At 47.1% G+C, this 19,546-nt stretch overlaps 2 protein-coding genes across 4 annotated transcripts in view; both read right to left on the bottom strand.

Moving 5' to 3' along the window:
• The window catches only part of LOC119455825 (neogenin), a 303,156-nt gene that overhangs the window by 264,607 nt on the left and 19,003 nt on the right, over nucleotides 1-19,546 (bottom strand). The window lies entirely within an intron of this gene.
• On the bottom strand, nucleotides 16,624-18,580 carry LOC119455827 (E3 SUMO-protein ligase PIAS2). The gene has a single exon (XM_037717307.2). The coding sequence runs from the start codon at nucleotides 18,351-18,353 to the stop codon at nucleotides 17,004-17,006; it is 1,350 nt and encodes a 449-aa protein (XP_037573235.1). The 5' UTR covers nucleotides 18,354-18,580; the 3' UTR covers nucleotides 16,624-17,003.

Genomic DNA, 19,546 nt, shown 5'->3' with positions numbered 1-19,546 from the left:
CAGCAAACAATAACACCAAGGACAACATAGGGGAAATTAATTGAATTAAAGAAATGATAAATTAATGGAAAATGAAAATGGATGAAAGAACAACTGTCCGCAGGTGGGGAACGAACCCACGTCTTCGCATTACGCGTGCGATGCTCTCACCATTGAGCTACCGCGGAGCCGTTTTCCCATCCACTTTCTGGGGTATTTATGTTTTACAACTAGAACTAATTCCCTGGGAGTGTTAGCCAGCGCCACCACTCACAAACCATAGGGCGGATGTGGAACTTCCTTTCTGCCGCAGGCCTCACGAGCACGTTTGAGTACCATCACCCAAAAAGATCACGTGCTCGTGACGCCTGCGCACTTCGGCATTCTATATCCTAATGTCCCGCGACATAAACCGGCCTCAGCGGCAAACTACATACATGCACTGTACTAGATCCGTGGCAGGATGACCGAAACGCGTCCAGCATACCATGCACCGTCTCTTAGGAATGCAAGAAGACGCGTGAAGCTTCCTATAAACGGATCTTTCTGTAAACAAAAGGTGTTGCACGCAGGCATGTAGAAGGCATTTATTGTGTAGGTTTTCAAGTAGAGCGTCCCTTTCCTCACGGCAGCTTCTGGATGATCACAGAAAGTGCCCAATAACCCTTGTTTCGTTGCAAGTATAGAACAGAGCAGAGAATCGGCACTTCCCGTCTTAGACTAGTCATGCTGGTGTATAAACAGAGCTTATCCTTATACGATGCAGTAGTGACGCCTCTTCTCGACGTGCTGTAACATACCTCAGTGGGCTGCGTATGACTCTGGTCTATATGTTCGAGCGTTCTCACGGGCAGTTGCGGAGCGTGAAGTGAAAATTTGCGCTCAAGTGAACACCGACTCTGCTGCACAGAATTACTCAGGAGAGGAGAGCATGGAAGAGGGGAGTTGCGCACGCCACAATGGTCGCCCCAAACACAAGTCCCGCCACTAGCACACGCGTCAGCCGTCGTTGGCAGCTTTCTTTCCGTGGTCACAGTAGAAAAGATCGCGCCGCGCACTGCAGAGAACGGGGCGAGCGGCCGGGCGGTCGGGCGAAACTCGGGGGCGGTTCTGCGATTGAGCGAAAATGGCTTCAGAGGCCTTTGCAGAACGGGGGCAGGCACGGGGCCCTGCCGACGTTGTTATAACTTCCAGTGGCGCATACGCGTGCGCCTCGGCTTGCGCCTTTTACTTAGTTCTGTGGTTCGCACTGCAGCGGCTGGCAGGCTCCCTCCTCTTCCCGATGAGGCTTTGACTTCTCCTTCCCAACCCCGCAATTTTCGAACCCTACAGAACGCGCGCAAGCGCATCCACGTTTGGAGCGCCTCTGATTGCTGCTGGACGCCGCTGCGGAGCGCCGATAAGTGTAGCGGCGGTGAAGGGGGAGCCAGCCGCTGTCGCGATAAAGGCGTCACCGCCGCGCCATTCTGAAAGGGTCTCCCAGTCCGCAGACGAGCTATTTTGCGTAACATAGAAATGGGCTCGAGGCTTTGACGCGGGCACAATGGAGAAGCGGGGAACGGACGTCGGGACAGTCCGCGCCCGCATTGAAACGTTTCCGAGGGGAATGAGAGCGGGCAGGATCGAGGCGCGACCCGGTTCTGCCGACTGTCATGCAGCCACGCAATGTCTTTCGGGCCCATATACTACGTTGTTTCGTATACCGAAGCGATGTTCGGGACTGCGTTAGTCCTTCTCTCGACCACGCCACCTATACGAGCGAACATTTACCGCAGCAGGTCTGCGTAAATAACCGAGATCGACGCCATGGCTGCCACGAGCTGCTCTACGATGATTTATACGCGCGCAAGGACTGCAGGCTTAGAAGTATAGCCACATCCAGCAGCGCGAAGCAGACTGCGCGCTGCTGGCTTTCTTGGAGCTCGAGTGTTCCCTACGAGGAGTGACGAAACACGACGATGCGCTCTTTCTTTTCTGTTACCCTTTCCTTCAGTACCCGCCCAAATAAACGAGAGTAGGTAAAAATAATTGAATAGAGATCCAAGCAATGCAATAAGCGGAGACGTCCATTTTCTTTCTTCTCTTTCTTTCTGTCAAAACAGCATTTATTGAAAGAATCATTTGTTACTATCATGGCAGATATCGTCAGTGACATTTAGGAGAGGCGAGCGCCGACGGCATATATGCATGCTACAACCACCTGCGCATTGAACACTACAATGACCGAACCACCACCACCACTGCTGCCAAGCCTGCATGAGAACGGGCTGCCTACCCAGGCGACCAAGAAAATCGAGGATTGCGAGAAGTGTCCGTACGTGTCGTCGACTACTATCAAATACGTATACGAATGCGTCGGTCTAAGTTAACCCTCCCATATACAGAGCCAAGAAACCAGAGGTGGAGGAAGCCGAGAGGGTGGGCGTATAGGAGACAAAGGAGCACTAATACTATACGGTCTCGGTAGACGAAAATTTAATGAGCACTGACATGGCTAAAAGCAAGAAATCAAACGGAGAGAATGTATTGCCACAACGAAGCAGATATGAAGCCAAAAACAAGAGAGCAATGGCACCTCGACGACGGGCGAACAGCGCGAAGCTAGACGAACTCTACTTATCTAATACAAAGCGCTGCTTTGCATCTTATAGCATGTATACTGCCTGCCCTTTTGCATAGATCCCTGTTAGCGTTCAACTAGCGTGGCTAGTTTTCTCTTTACACAAATACAATTCAGCGATATAATTTTTCCACGCCAGGAACTATGCCACCGGTATACGCCAGCGACCAACGCATGGTCCTATATAGCAAAGGCGTGTAAATCTGAGAAGGGATTACGTACACTAATGCGACTTTCAATGCCGAAGTACAGCCGCCAATCGGCCGCAGCGGATGCGGAAACAGCATGACAGAACACTTCGGCGAAGCAATTCCGCGCGGAAACTCCGGCGCGCCCCGAAAGGGAATTCGCTCGGACGACCGCAGCTGCTGAGGCTCGATCTCGGCAGAAGAAGGCATACACACGGAGGGCGACACTTGGGACGAGAGCGCGCACGCTGAGCTGGCGCTTCGGAGCCAATCCTTCGGTTTTGCTTGCCTGGCGCTTCAGCTACGGGGCAGCTCGGGGAAAACGCGCGCGACCGAGGGCAATCCGCGGGGAGCGAGGTCTCGGAGTGGAACGGCGGCGGCGCTGAACGCGACGTTGACGAATGGATCGGGCCTCGTGGCCGACCGCAAGGAGCTATACAGACTCCTCCCTCGCTGCCTGCCTGCCTTCCTCCCAGGCGGGATCGTCTCTGTTCTCACAGGGGAGAAAACGCGCGAGACCGACAGCGAACCAAACCGAGAAGAAAGCGACATACCATGATAAGCCGAAAACGGAGGACAGTCAGTAAACAAATATTAGAAGTTAAAAAAAAAGAAAGAAAGAAAGCAGGTTTCGAAGACAGATTAGCCATCTAAAACGAAAAAGAGGTCATCCCTTTCTCAGGTTCCAGTGGCTTGCTGGAGCCATCGTTTCTGGACGCTGCACTATATCCTAAGCGAAACAAAGAAGCCACGGAGGCAGCAGATGCACGCTGCTGTAGCCTCCTGTATGTTGTCTTATGCGGAGTGAGAACGAATGCGAGCTCGTTTTCCACGGGGAAGCAGCCCATCAAAAAGAAACGTTCGAACTTGAAGTAAACGACAATTGACATTTTGGTCTCTTTTTTTTTTTTTTCTTCTTCTTCTTCTTCTGACTATCGATCACGGTTTTTGGTAACGCCCGAGAATACGTATAGCTTCGGTCTATATTTCGTTCGTGCGCCGATATAATTATGAATATCCCGCGGTTGGCAGCAGCTAAGCATCCTGAAAAGCACGTCATAAACAGCGCAAACATTCGCACGCGACCGCAAAAAGAACGGGCCGCGCAGAAAAGGGAGCTTTGTGACGAACAAATGAACCCGCCAGGCCCGGCTTCCTCGGTCCGTTCAGCCGTTCGCCGTGCCCGTCGCGACCAGTACCCCATGTCCCCCGAGGGCAGTAAACTCGAGCAAGCGCATGGCGACCGGGCAAGCAGAAAGAAAAGCACCGCCGCTTCCTCCTCCCGCCGCAAAGCAAGAGAAACGCCTCCGGGCGCAGCTTCTCTTTCAGAAGTGGGCCGCTGCGGAGTGGTTCTTTGAAGGAGCACGGCAGACCATCGTCCAGTGCTTCACCAGCAGTGCAGCGCCTTTCCTCGGGGCTCGAGTCGTCTGCGGCGAAGCTCCCAAGGAAACTCCACAGCTCGTTTGAGCCGACAGTGTTGTTGCACGGAGAAGACAAGTCGGTCATGTACAGGAGAGGGTGGAAAAGATAACGAACGCGGCGGGGGAACGCGTAGAGAGAGAGAGAGAGACCAGGTGATAGACGCTGCCAGCCGTCCGCACAGCTATAACACAGCGAACACCACCACTCGGCGGTGGAAACTGCGCGCACGTCCCTATAGGCCGCCATCTTTCCAGCAGCCTTCCCACCGCCTCCCGCCCCCTCGGTAACAGGAGACGGCGCTGAGCGCCACTTTTCAACCAGCCGGACTCGCATCCACGAGAGCCGCCGGCCTCCCCTCCTTCCGTCTGGTCCCGAACCTCGGCGAAGCAGCGGCAGCGGCGAAAGGCGGCGGCGTGCCTTTCGGTTTTCCTTTTTTACTTTCATCATCTCGCTTCTCCCCATGGCTCGCGCTGTCTCGCATCTTCGCGCTCTTCTCTTGTCTGTTTTCATCAATCTCTGGCAGCCGGCTGGCCGCTCGATTCCGGGCCCTCCGCCCCGCGGCCGGGCATGCGGCGGCCGCTGCCCTCTCCTCACCACGGCTGCCCGTGAAAGGTCGCACACACACGGCAGCGGTGACAGTGCCGGTCGCCAGGCTGTCCCTTGTGGTGCCCGCATGCCGACTCCCCCGCTATACACCCCCTTTCCACGTTTGCAGTGCAGAGAAAGCCGCTCCGCCTCGCAGTGTTGTGCTGTGCGGCGCAGTGGGTACGAACCGCTATCACCCAGTTATACCCAAGTCATACAGGCAAATTTAGTGACACTTCGAGCGAGTGCACTTCGCCCTATGGCTTCATAGACAGTCACTGCCATCAATCCCGAATGACACTTCGTTTCTCAATCTATAGTAGACTTCGAAACGAAGTGTCATTCGGGATTGGTGGCAATGACTGTCTATGAAGCCGTAGGGCAAAGTCTATAGACTGCGAGACAAAGTGTCATTGGGGATTGATGACAATCACTATCTATGAAGCCATAGCGCGAAGTGCACTCGCTGGAAGTGTTGCTAAATTTGCTGGTCTGACTGGGGTATTATAGAGCGAAAGCCAAAAGTGTACGCACACGCTACACAGCTAATCTGCACGTGACCAATTTATGAAGAGAATTAGGGATGGATTGGCGGCGGGCAGTGGACGACGCACCTTCTGTTTCACAGAGAAAAGTACGTACGCGGTGGTTCCTTCTAGCTCTTTATGTTAATGCGGGTGGCCTTAACCACGGTTATCGCTAAAACGCGGTTAGCGCAATTACACGGCAGGTGATCGAAACGGTGGTTAGGCTGCTAACCACGGCGGACGGGAAAATGGAGCTTGCCAACATCAGTTCGGAGCAACCGTCGCTTCGTAAACAAGAAAGAGACGGTACGGTAACAAAGTGCAGTGTAGGTTCCTTGCTGGTCTCCACAAAGCATCCGTAAAGAGACACAATGCGGCTACGGAGGCCATGATAATCATTTCAAAAGATTATTTGGTCTCTCTAGGCTCAAATACTCCGAATGCTACGCCGATATGACGGCAAGAAACCGTATAAAAAGGAAACAAGTACGGCTGACGTTTGACAACGTGAGCAAGGGCTGTCAGCAACTGCCTACATCAATTATGCGCGCGGCGCTAACCAGTATGCCCGACGAACTGTGCGCGCGACTCTATATATACACTGCAGGAAATTAACCTGCACCGGTCAGAAAATGATGCGTGTGCTACATCATTCTGCTCGGAGACGCAAGCCGCTTAGAGCAAAACGCCTGGCGAGTTGTTTAGGTAGTACTCATTTCGCGTCACAAAGTATAGTTTTAATTTTGGACGCGGTCGCGACATTTTTCGCACTGTGTTGGAATTGAAGCGGAAATCAAAACAAGCTGCGTGCCCTACTGATCGCCGCAGTGATCCGTGAACAGGAATGACAGTCTTAGCGAGTAACCGAAACGAAGTTTAAATACGCTTGAGTCCGCCCGATTATTAACGACAGCAAGAAAAGTCAGCCACGACATCACGTGTTCAACGTCCGGTGCCTCTTCAGTCCGGTGGCAGTTTGTCGCGTTCGCCGCAAGCGAACGTCCTCTGCCAAATCATCGTTCGGTGCACTCAGATAAAACTTCAAGCTTCGTCAGACATCTATGCTATCTCGGCCGGGTTAATATTAAACGATCGCAATTCTTTCCTTTTTCGCTTTTCGTCAGTGGGCCGCATGCCGCTTCGCGCCGACCCGTTATCACTGCAGGATCGTGTGGTCGTGAAGGGTGACTGATAAAACGAAATACCATCGAGCGAAAGGAATCGCTACGTTATACCGACACTGTGCCGCGCTAATTTTTGTGCGCACGAAAATGTAGTGCTATATGCTCTTTGTAAAACAGGGAGACAATTCGCCTTCGAGACAACACGCGCCTATGTAACGCCGCAACGGCCATACAGCCTAAAGCCCCTCCGTGACGTTTTCCGCCTACAAGCCCGGAGAGGCGTCGATCAAGGGGCTTTATTATAGCCGATATAGAGGGATGATACGATAAATTTTCATAAAGCCGCGTTTAACGTTGCGCGATGTGATGCGCCGCGTGACGCCAATGATAATCGCAGCGCAGCGATGAGAGTGGGGCCGCAATGGCGCACCGAAGATTGAATTAATTTTGAACGCCTGGGGTGCACCCGACACACGAGCGTTTTCGCATTTCACCCGCAACACAGCAAAATGAACGTTTCTTACACCACCACACTATGGTTATCGCATACGATAACACACTTCCTCTATAGCGAAAAGTGCGAAATTTGTAACGGAGACTCGAGTCGCAAGACTAAGATCCATTACGGGACCGAGAGTTCACCGCGTAACGTCTCTGGACACCGTCGACGTCAGTGCGCATCCGCGACCAAAGATCGACATGGATCAACCGTGAATCCGTTCGCGAGTCAGTGATGTCTGCGAAGCAGCTTTAAAATAAGCCGCGAGTGGGAGGCAGAATGTACCAGTGAACCACGAACCTCTCTTCAACGTCTATAATTGATCCAAACGTCAACGTCTTGAGGTGACGTACATATTACGTCTCGAGTACGTACCTTTTTTATAAGAAAATGCATGGATGTCTATAAGATGTACTATCTACATGAATGTTAGACTACCAGATAACGTACTATGGATGTACATAGGATATCATTCAGGCACCATAAAATTAATTGGTACACATAGCACTTGAACCATACCTCCTACGTTTCGAAGGCGTGCAGGATGTATGTATGAATGTATGTATGTATGCACTTACGTGGTATGTACTGTTATTGTTATTATTGGGTTTTTATTATTATTATTATTATTATTATTATTATTATTATTATTATTATTATTATTATTATTATTATTATTATTATTATTATTTAACTCGTCCGAAGTTAGGGATATGAAATTACCAATAGATTTACCCCGACGTTAGGAAGTGCTATAATATATTTTAATGCCTGAGATGTTTGAGTAATTAAGAACTATATTGAAATCTCGGGCAGCAAAAAAAAAAAAAATGGAGGACGCTTAAGCTTCGCCGTTAAGAGTGGAACGCGATAGAGTTATCGGGCCCCTTTCGCATCGCATTTTTCTTTATGACTAGGCTTCACTGCAACACAGAATGTGAGAAATCCAGCTTAATAGACCAAGCTTACACCAATCCCATTAAAGTGGGCTTCACTTTTAAACAGAAATGGATTGCTGGGAAGGCGTTTTTACAGGGGCAAAATAAGTCGTCTTATATTAAAATGTGAAGGCCCTGGGACCTTTTTAATTATTTTATTAATTGTTTGCTATTGCCCCGACGCGCGCGCGTGTCTAAAACACATTAGGCAGGCTAAGTCTCAATTTGACCTTGTCGAGGATGCGAGCGACATCTGGATAGGATTTTCGCAAGTAAACTACCCGTGCGCGCCACTGTTGGTATGGTAGAAATGCTGGAAAAGGGGTTTGTGCTTGCGTTTCCTTGTAACAGAATTGTTTTCTCGTACATTCAAATTACAATCCAATGCCACCATGGATGTAGGTTGTGGTTAAGTCGTACTTTACCATTTTTCTGACGAATTTTACTGTGAGAAATTCAATTTTTGTTCACTAACCTTGCGCCACACGGAGGGCCTGCGCTGTCGGGGTGGTTCGGGATGATTTTCTCCGCCACGGACGCCGGCGCTTACGCCGACACCAACGCCGCATTTTCTGGGACACGGGGCCCTTAACGCTGTCGTGTTAATTTATATGATTGACCTTCAAGGCTTATCTGCAATCCACTCCACAAAGTAAGTATATTCCCCGCGCAGCCTCATAATATTGCACACGACATTCTGTCTAAATCTCTATATTATATAATTGCTGTGCTATTTTATTTTAATATTTTAATATCTCATGCACTATTTTATTATGATTGTGTTGTTTATTTTCTTGCTTTTGTATAGTTTGAATAATCTCAAGAAGTGACAGTTCCCTGAAATATAAGCAATATTACATAATTGCTGCTATTTTGTTTCGACGCGCTATAAATCATTGCGTGCAAAGTTCGCCTTTATCTCTGGCCTACAAAATTTCGATACTTTTTGGTTGGTGCACGTGTAGGTATAGCAATCGGTATTAGTATTGTACTAATTGCTTGTTTCTACGAAATAACTTTTTCTAGCAAAATGAACGTAAATGTCAAATTTCGTGCCTAAATCCCGAATATTGTTCTTAACAAAATGGCGCCTACAGTAATCAACAGCCTTTCGTTTATACTTTAAAGATAAAACCTTGTGAACGTTGCGTTTTTATATAATTATTATTACATAATATTACATTTAATATTATAAAATATTCACGTAAATATAGTACCAATTTTAAAGAAGAATTGGCAAGAAGCAGTCTGACGCAACGTCTCGCGTTTTTCTTCAGCCTGCTTTGGCGGCGTATTTGCATTGCGATTGCATCATTCTTCTCCGAGCCGGAGGGAACTTAAAGTCGCGTGTTTCCATTAGTTTTTTGAAGTGCTGTTGAGGCTGGGGCTGCGTGATCGTCACTGGCGTCCTCCAGAGTGCCCACCGATCAAAAAGTCGTACGAACCGCAAGCTTTGAACGTCTGTTTATCGCACCATCGAAAGCGGCGGCACAGAAGGCGCGATGTGAGCTCCGGTGGGAACAGCAGCCCTTTGTCTCGTAACGGTAAGTAAACTTTTGTTAGCGTAGCCAGCATGCTTATGTGTATTGATTATGAACACTATGTTGAGAGATGTCAAGAGCAGAGCACGCCGCGAGGTTGCCGAATTATTTGAAGCGCTTGGCCAGCCTGTCGTGGCAGGCGACAGCCTTGCGCGCCGGCAGCTCAGTAAGCGTTCGCGACGGGCTAGTAGCGTACCCAAAAGTAAACCACAAGCGAGCTACTCCGAAAGCGAGTATCCTAGCTTCAGTGCAGTAAGCGCAACGCCTGTTAGCAGTAGCGCGGCTACAGGCTATTTATTGTTCAGGGCTGGTATTTTATAGCGATGCCTTTCCGATGCTAATGCCTCTTCGCGCTTTTCGCGCTTGGTCAGTGGTCAGAGCGACGGTCCGCTCACGTTATCAACGGGATCAGCCGGCCGTGAGTGGTGGATGATATGACTTGTAAATAAAGCATAAGGCATCGCTACAATATACCGGCCCAGGTTGCACAGAAAGCAGCTCAGATTGTTCAGATCGTAATGGGGAGGTTTTCGACGACTGGTGTCTATCAGAAGCCGGTGAGGATTCAGAAGAACGGTTTTGCGATGTATTTAACGCTAACGTACAGGAAACCGCAGAACTAGCAGGAAGCCGAAGCACTAGCAGTTAAAATTTCGCAGCTTCGCTTGCAAAGTGGGCTCTACAATGTAACATTACCCACAGGTCCCTGACACCGCATCTCCGACTTCTAAGAGCACACGGGTGTTTCTGGAATCTTCCAAAAGATGCTAGAACTTTTCTGAAGACCCCCCGTGGGGCTGCAGTGCCGAGTTAAGTCGGCCTCAGGGGGGGGGGGGGGGTTCTAACCCCCGAATCCCCCCCCCGTCGGTGCGCCACTGCTGCCGAGGTATGTGTATGTGTAGCCTTAAACTAGCTTAAACTTCGTTGATACATTTGAAGAAAATTAGAGCATGCTTCCATTTCAAATGCACCTGCTACGTATTTTGCATCTGCTGTTTGATAATGGCAAGAGCCAACGCGCTGCAAGAGCATATGTAGTTGGAACGTGGTTGGAGTGGCAGCATGCGTATTTTGCACATTGTATACATCAGAGCATTTGGAGCACCGCCAAATTTTTTTGTGATCTTTTTTATTGGCCGAGTTGTTGAGGTGATAAAATAGTTTTGCTGTGAGGAAGTTCGAGATGTAGTAATTTGCTTACTGTGTCAATAAATAGATGCGTTTGATTTTGAATGCTTTTTTTCATATAATCACAAAATATTTATTTAACATAGGTGCCGTCCAGACTGGCCATGAGACCAGCGAATTTGCTGTAGAAACAGCCATCTGGGAGTGACTGCGTCACGCTCCTGCCAAGCGCAGAACTGCCATTGACAAGGTAGTGTGTCTTCATATGTGTCTTCATATGTGTTGCAATGGTTTAAACATATTTAAAATTTTTAACCAGCTATGAAAGGCACTCCTAGGATACGAAAGCAGATTTGAAAAAAAAAAAAAAACCTTTCTGCATGTTCACTGCAGCAGCAATGAGGTATTTTTTCTAACTGAGCAACATAGCATGAGTGAGGCTCGCACTCAAGCTCTCCGGTATTGACGAGGAAGCAACTGTCATACAATTGGGTAGGTAGGTAGGTAGGTAGGTAGGTAGGTAGGTAGGTAGGTAGGTAGTAAACTTCATTGATACAATTGGGTAACAGTAATTTTTTCTACAGTTATAACAAAATAACTTTGTAAGTTTTTAGCAAAACGTACACTTATCATTTACACTAGGCACTGTCGAGTGTAGCCGTGCATTTGAAGCACCTATTTACTATATTCTTTCAACGTAAACTTGAAGCGTAGGGAAAAATTTAAAGGGGGCTAAGTATCGTGCAGTAAGCTGGGGAATGGACGAGTTTAGTGTGATGACATAGAACATCGCTTCCCCGTATATGCCAAGGTACGTTATATTTCAGTTTGGCAAGATGGCTGCAGAAGATTACGTGAAGTGATAAATTGAAATATTAGCAAGCTGTACGGTGTGGATTCATTTAGAGCAACAATGACGCTAAAGGTCATTAGGGTAAATATTTGTCTAGCAGTGAACTTAGAGGTATGAGATTTCTGGCTTTATATTTTCTGCTTTAGATAGAGGTTGTGGACATTTAAACCCTAAAAAAAAAGAACTCGTAAGCATCATGGTGTCCTAAATAATATACTGCATAGCTTTTGTGTCTACCAGCCTCCCAAAAACCAAGACTGGTTCTAGAAAACCTGTATAGTGCATTATTCAGGGTGGTCTATGGTCCAAGTCACGAAGTGCTCCAGTACTGTGTTACATGCTCCGCCGCTGTGCCCAGTGCTCTCCGTTTCTGCAGTATACCAAGTGCCCCTTTGCGTCTCCATTTTACCAAGTGCTCCAATATTGTCAAATGCTTGACCACATCTGCAATGTGCCATATTAATTTTCAAAGTGGCCTACGAAATGCATGGGCGTTCCGGTTAACATTGCTTCAATGCATAAAACAGCATTTTCCTTTAAAAGTTCACTGGAACGCCCATGCATTTCGTAGGACACTTTGAAAATTAATATCTCGAGACTGGTTCAGGTCCTCAGAATTCGTTCCAAGTGCATAAGCCTTGCGAACTCAGCGGCTGTAATTCGTAGATTGAATGGTGTGCCATTAACCAATTAAAACATTTATTAGGATAATTATGTTAATTATTCCATTAGGTGTTTTGATTTCTTGCGGAAGTAATGGCCGCTTCATCGAGTAGTTTATATCAAGGATTATAATTGTGCTATGTGCCACAGGCAATTTTTTTAAAATTTTGTGCAGCTAAATTGAAACACTCTGTATATGTAAGTACTGACAAGATACCACTGACTTGATACCGGATTTTGAAAAAAAAAAACTACTCTGGCAAGCCACAGACCACCCTCAATAATGCACTATACAGGTTTTCTAGAATCAGTCTTGGTTTTTGGGAGGCTGGTTGATACAAAAGCTATGCAGTATATTATTTAGGGACACTATCATACTTACAGGTTCTTCTTTTAGGGTTATGTCTACAACCTCCATTTAAAGCAAAAAATATAAATCCAGAAATCTCGTAACTCTAAGTTCACTGCTAGAAAAATATTTATCCTAATGATCTTTAGCGTCATTGTTGCTTGAAATGAATCCACACCGTACAACTTGCTAATATTTAAACTTATCACTTCACGTAATCTTCTGCAGTCATCTTGGTAAAGTGAAATATAACGTACTTTGGCGTATACACTGAAGCGATCTTTCTATGCTATCACACCAAACTCGTCTATTCCACAGCTTACTGTACGATCCTTAGCCCCCTTTAAAATTTTCCCTACACTTCAAGTTTACGTGGAAAGAATACAGTAGAAAATTTAACGAGTGCAAATCTTAGCCTAACATATCGATATTTTTTAACACATACGTAATATCTAAAAATGGTATATGATTTTTTTCTCACCAAAATCTGTGTTAAAAGTTATTAGCTCTCGGCATATTATGTTAAACTCTTTGACCTTGCGTGACCATGCTTTCTGCAGGACTGTGCCACTGAACAGCCCAGATATGTGTGACATGGTCCCCTAGGCCTGCTGTACTTTCACCCATTACCCGTGGCATCTAGCTCCAGTGTGCCGAGTTGTCCAATGCTGCCAAGTGCTTTATGATGTCACCAATGTGCCAAATGCTCTAGTACTGTTATGTGCTTCGCCACTCGGCTATGCGCTCTCCACAGTCTCCAGTATATAAAGTGTCCCATCGCGTCTACATTTGCGACGTGCATTACCAAGTCACCAAGTGCTCCAATACTGTGTTACATGCTCCGCCGCTGTGCCCAGTGCTCTCCATTTCTGCAGTATACCAATTGCCATTTTGCGTCTCCATTTTACCAAGTGCTCCAATATTGTCAAATGCTTGACCACGTCTGCAATGTGCCATATTAATTTTCAAAGTGGCCTACGAAATGCATGGGCGTTCTGGTTAACTTTGCTTCAATGCATAAAACAGCATTTTCCTTTAAAAGTTCACTGGAACGCCCATGCATTTCGTAGGACACTTTGAAAATTAATATCTCGAGACTGGTTCAGGTCCTGAGAATTCGTTCCAAGTGCATACGCCTTGCGAACTCAGCGGCTGTAATTCGTAGATTGAATGGTGTGCCGTTAACCAATTAAAAGGTTTATTAGGATAATTATGTTAATTATTCCATTAGGTGTTTTGATTTCTAGCGGAAGTAATGGCCGCCTCATCGAGTAGTTTATATCAAGGATTATAATTGTGCTATGTGCCACAGGCAATTTTTTAAAATGTTGTGCAGCTAAATTGAAACACTCTGTATATGTAAGTACTGACACGATACCACTGACTTGATACCGGATTTTGAAAAAAAAAACTACTCTGGCAAGCCACAGACCACCCTCAATAATGCACTATACAGGTTTTCTAGAACCAGTCTTGGTTTTTGGGAGGCAGGTTGATACAAAAGCTATGCAGTATATTATTTAGGGACACTATCATACTTACAGGTTCTTCTTTTAGGGTTATGTCTACAACCTCCATTTAAAGCAAAAAATATAAATCCAGAAATCTCGTAACTCTAAGTTCACTGCTAGAAAAATATTTATCCTAATGATCTTTAGCGTCATTGTTGCTCTAAATGAATCCACACCGTACACCTTGCTAATATTTAAACTTATCACTTCACGTAATCTTCTGCAGTCATCTCGGCAAAGTGAAATATAACGTACCTTGGCGTATACACTGAAGCAATCTTTCTATGCCATCACACGAAACTCGTCTATTCCACAGCTTACTGTACGATCCTTAGCCCCCTTTAAAATTTTCCCTACACTTCAAGTTTACGTGGAAAGAATATAGTAGAAAATTTAACGAGTGCAAATCTTAGCCTAACATATCGATATTTTTTGACACATACGTAATATCTAAAAATGGTATATGATTTTTTTCTCACCAAAATCTGTGTTAAAAGTTATTAGCTCTCGGCATTTTATGTTAAACTCTTTGACCTTGCGTGACCATGCTTTCTGCAGGACTGTGCCACTGAACAGCCCAGATATGTGTGACATGGTTCCCTCGGCCTGTTGTACCTCTACCTATCACCCGCGGCATCTAGCTGCCAGTGTGACCTTGCTTTCTTCAGCGCTGTGCCACGGAACAGCCCGGACATGTGGGACATGGTCCCCTAGGCCTGCTGTACTTTCACCCATTACCCGTGGCATCTAGCTCCAGTGTGCCGAGTTGTCCAATGCTGCCAAGTGCTTTATGATGTCACCAATGTGCCAAATGCTCTAGTACTGTTATGTGCTTCGCCACTCTGCCATGCGGTCTCCACGTCTCCAGTATATAAAGTGTCCCATCGCGTCTCCATTTGTGACGTGCATTACCAAGTCACCAAGTGCTCCAGTACTGTGTTACGTTTCCGCTGCTGTGCCGAGTGCTCTCCGTTTCTGCAGTATGCCAAGTGCTCCAATATTGTCAAATGCTTGACCACGTCTGGAATGTGCCATGTGCTCCACTGCTGTGCCAAGTGTATACTTCGTAACATGTATACATGTCTTAAGTTCAACCATTAGCTCTACTGCATAACTTATCCATACAGTTGGTCTTCACATAGACTTCTATGTCAGTATGTACACATATTGTAGAGTTCTGTTACTGTTCCTGTAGAGTAGATGTGGGTCAACATGTTTTTTTTTTTCTTCGTAGAAGGCTACAGCGTGGAACCAACAAAGACAAGGAACACAGACACAGTGCTGACTTTCAACAAGAATCAGCTTTCTGAAAGTCAGTGCTGTGTCTGTTCTTTGTGTGCCTCTCCTGTCTTCATCGGTTCCACGCCGTGGCCTTCTACGATGTTTTTTAATTTTCATTTCATTCTAATAAAGAAGGTTGTACTTATTTGTTTATTTCTACTCACATTCTGCAGATATCACAAGGACCATGCATTGCGTTAAATTTTTTACTCACAGAAGATGTGTGCATCACTCCTGGAAGTTTGTAGTTTGTAAATTTCTAGTCAGGTTTTGTGGATTTTGCTTCGACCAACTTTCTTGTCACATTTCGCAGATTTTACTTGCACATCTATTGATTTCATTGTTTTACTTGCACATGAATTGTCTGCATTTTGACAAGGTCACAAATATATCTGAGAAAATATTGAGCTTTATGCTGCCAGATGTAAGAGTTGCGTGTTCAAAAGAACTCTTGTTAAAGTTCATGCTATTCATCGCTTCGACATTTCAGGTCTTGCTGTTCATCTTAGTATTTTTTTATGCACTATTGTCTTAGCTGCATTTTGCGTATGGTATAACAAGGATTCCTCAGCGAGAGCTTGAGGTATACTTTGCAAGGGCATGATTTAGGGATTTATTGCTCTGGTTTAGTTCGTTCTATATTTTCTAAGCAATGATATCCTAAGATTCTGTATGATATAGGTCTCATTTTTGCTGTTCAACATTGCTTTCATTTTGTTAAACATATCCTGAATAAAAGCTTGAGATACTCTTTGAGGATATACACGTGAGTTTATTTTAGTTCTATTTTTTCTATGAAAGGTTACTTTATTATGTGTAATGTTTGTTCTAAAATAAAGTTGCTGTGCAACCAAAGTTTCAAGGCTGGTATCATTTTTCTATCAGGTGAAAAATACACTACACAATTACCGCACATGCTGGGGAATGTATAAAATTACATCTTGGTCACGTATTTCGGCTCAAAACTAATATCCAAACAATGTAACAAATGTCCAGCAATTACATCCATATAACATCTTTTCAACATAAAAAAAGAGGACTTTTGACAGTACCACCTACGTAGATTTTACGTAAGCTAGATCTATTTGTAGAGGTATTGAATATCCAACTGAAAAATCTAATGGACATCCAGGCAATGTTTATGGTTTATAACATATATATATATATATATATATATATACACATTGTGGCTCACTATAGTATTTCTGGCAGGCAGTTCGACACCAATGACGCAGAAGAGGCAGCAAAATGATTTATCTTTCGGCAACGGATGATACAAATGATACAAAAGCATGAACGCCGGCACACTTAGCCAGTCTGTTAAGTAAAAAGTCAGTTGCCCCATTTGAAGCCAAAGTTGGGGGGAGAGGGGGCAGAGATGTAGCACTTAGCACATACTTTTTTTTTTTTCTCGCTCTGCACGACACTAGAACGAGCTCATGGATAATCCGGATTCAGTTTGCTATCTCAGTTGGATTTCATCGGCACAAAAGACGACTTCCATAGCCGTGGAAACTAGGAAAAAAAATATACAAAGAAGGGGACCGTGCTTCAAACGGCAAACGAGATGCACCATTTACATTAAAAATATATACCGCACACGAGAATGGGTTAACATGAATGGTCACTTTCAATGCAGAGACAATTTAGGTAGTTGTTGCAGCCGTAAACGTTCTGAAGGGGCACACAATGTTTGTGCAGCACCTCGAAACAACGCCAATGGAACGAGTAAGAATAACACGCTACATCCACATTACCATGGCAGAAGGCCGCTGGGGAGCCTATGCTATGTCCTTCACAATATGATTCTGCGCAGATCAAACTTGCGTGCGGCACTGCTTGTGACTTCCCCAAAGTCCGGTGCTGAAAAGTCATCATAGATGGTGCGAGGTGGGGGTAGAGGGGGTGAACTAGTACTGGGCGTCTCACAGATGACGCGAGGTGGGGGTAGAGGGGGTGAAATAGTACTGAGCGTCTCACTAGGTCCCCTCCCAGTACTTGCATGTTCTGGACGAAGACACACGCCACCGTCCGCCTGGTCAGCGTTGCTGTGCTCGGTGAGGTCGATAACCTCCACGGTAAGGTCAACAACCTTCACCTTAGGCCGCTTGTTGGCCCGCCCAACCTGGTCGCTAGACACGGACGCCGAATGTCGTTTTGAACACCGAGCAGTCGACGAGGACGGTATTGCGGAAGTGGAGGCGTTGTCGCCGCGGTCACAAACCTCCTGCGGTGCCAACGGAGTCCAGGACCCGTCCTCGCGGAAAACAACGCTGTTGCAGTCGCCGGGCGCCTCCTCTACGATTCGAACGAACAGCTGGTCGACGACCAACGACGAGAAGGCGGCTCGCTTGCCACACACGGGACACGTCCACGTGGGCCGTGTCTCGTTGACCTGCAGGTAGGTGGGCGCGTCGAAGCACTGCAGGTGCTTGCATTCTTCTGCGCGACACGGAACGCTCATTCGCTTCTTGCTCAGGGGGCACGTGAGTGAAATCTGAAGACTCGTTACCGCGACATCGTTGCAATTTGCCTTGCGCTGCACCTTCTTCTTGACCAACGCTCTCGTCAGGGTTGCACTCTGCATCCTTCTCTGCCGCAGCTCGCGAAGAATCGTCGCTACCGACTGCTTCCGAACCAGGTACACGCCGGCGACGTACTCACGGTCGAGTTCGGGCCGCCAGTACACCGAAACCTTGTTTTTCACCGAAGACTCCAGAAAACAGGAAGGGAGGATGTTGATAGGCAGGCGTATTCGTCCGGTCACCCCGCCGGAGGAATGGACGGGAATCGACTCTGGCAGTGCCAACGGCTTATTGTTGACCTTCAAGCGCAAATCGTAAGGGTAGCTGTCATCCTGTTCGTGCCTGTCGTACAAACAGAACCGAAGGTGCACTTGTACCCCGAATTCAGTCGTCGATGTTGCCGTGTTACGCGTCAACGACTTGCAAATATCATTCACATGATGCGGCAGGAACTGGAACGGCAGGCACTTGTGCGCGTTGGTGTTCGCATCGGTCTTGAGGCGCGTTGGTTGGATGAGCACGGCCAGGACTTCGTAGAACGGCTGCCTCTTGAAATGCACACGGTGGTGCACCGAGTACGGCCGCTTGCTGCGGCTCTTGGCTGAGCCCCTGGAACTCATCGTGAGCGGTCGCAGTTGGATTGAGCGAACTCGGCCGGCGCTCCGGTGGCCAGACAGTCGGTTTCTTCTCGTCGCGTGGCTCTAGCGCTGTTTCCTGGTTTCCCTGCCTCGCGATGACTCGACGCGCTTTCTATAGCCGATCAGTCTGGTGCGCAGGCGTAGTCTTTTTCGCTGAATAGCGCGCCCGTGACGTCAACGAAGGCGAGGCTACACTGTAGCGAGGCTGAGATGCTGTTCCAAACCAATGGGCAACGACATCAATTATGGCCATCCGATTGAAGCGCAACTACGGTGGCTAGATGGGTAGGTGTGACGACCGGCGCGACTGGAGCGTAGTTCACCGCTTCTCCGCGTCATGACGCAAAATTGGCGCTGCAGTCAGTAGAACGGTTCCCCTGCGCGCGTCGTCTGCTACAGGGGGCTGGGGGCGAGCAAAAAATAAAAATGAAGCCCGTATTGGAATAGTTGTATGTCGTCTGTTCGTGTCAGTTTCAAAGGTGAAGAGCTCCGGGTCTCTCGTACTGTTCGCAAGTTCCTAAGCGATGTGCAATGTTCCAGGTCGGAAAAATGACCGGCGAGATTAGCGGCGGCATTGCTCCACCAAAGAAGACCACCAAGGAGATTTACTGCTTCGCTCCGAACTGCAAGTCGGGCTCTAAATTTGTGAGAAAGACAGCGGAAATGTTCGCCCCGGGCTGCTCAGTAGCTTGCTCAGTATCGGCGACGTTAATGAGCAAGCGGTACACCGAAAAGCGTACGTCGCTGAGCTCCTCGATCGACATTGGAAATTTGCAAGCCGCACACGAGGTGCTCAGCGCCTGCGTCATCGAGCACCACTGCGCTGCTAAAGGGAAAAGAAAAGTGGCTCTAGGCTGATATTATAATATAGCGCAGGCTATGTAGCAAGGAAGTTCCTGCAAGAACCAAGTGCTCCGATTGTTCAGGGACATTACGTACTGAATTCAACAGAATGAGTAGGTCAGGGCTGTTGCTCCCTTCTGAAGCACTAAAAAACTGGTAGCATCGCTCGAAGACGCCTTCAAGCTGTGCTTCAGTTTAAATGAGTTACGAAGGAACAGTATCGCCGAATTTGCATCCTTTCTGCAGCTAAATCCTCCGAATTTGATCGGCTGTAAGCGGCACAAGAAAGAGATCACAAACGATGTTGTGAAGTTCTATTCAATTACAGGCCT

The sequence above is a fragment of the Dermacentor silvarum genome, chromosome 6 (assembly GCF_013339745.2).
Source record: "Dermacentor silvarum isolate Dsil-2018 chromosome 6, BIME_Dsil_1.4, whole genome shotgun sequence".
NCBI lineage: Eukaryota > Metazoa > Arthropoda > Arachnida > Ixodida > Ixodidae > Dermacentor > Dermacentor silvarum.
Note: the sequence above shows the minus strand (reverse complement) of the source record. Positions and strands in the feature narration are given on the sequence as shown.

Bases quoted from the DNA above. Each gene is read 5' to 3' on its own strand.
- LOC119455827 (XM_037717307.2), bottom strand. From the start codon at position 18,353: ATGAGTTCCAGGGGCTCAGCCAAGAGCCGCAGCAAGCGGCCGTACTCG.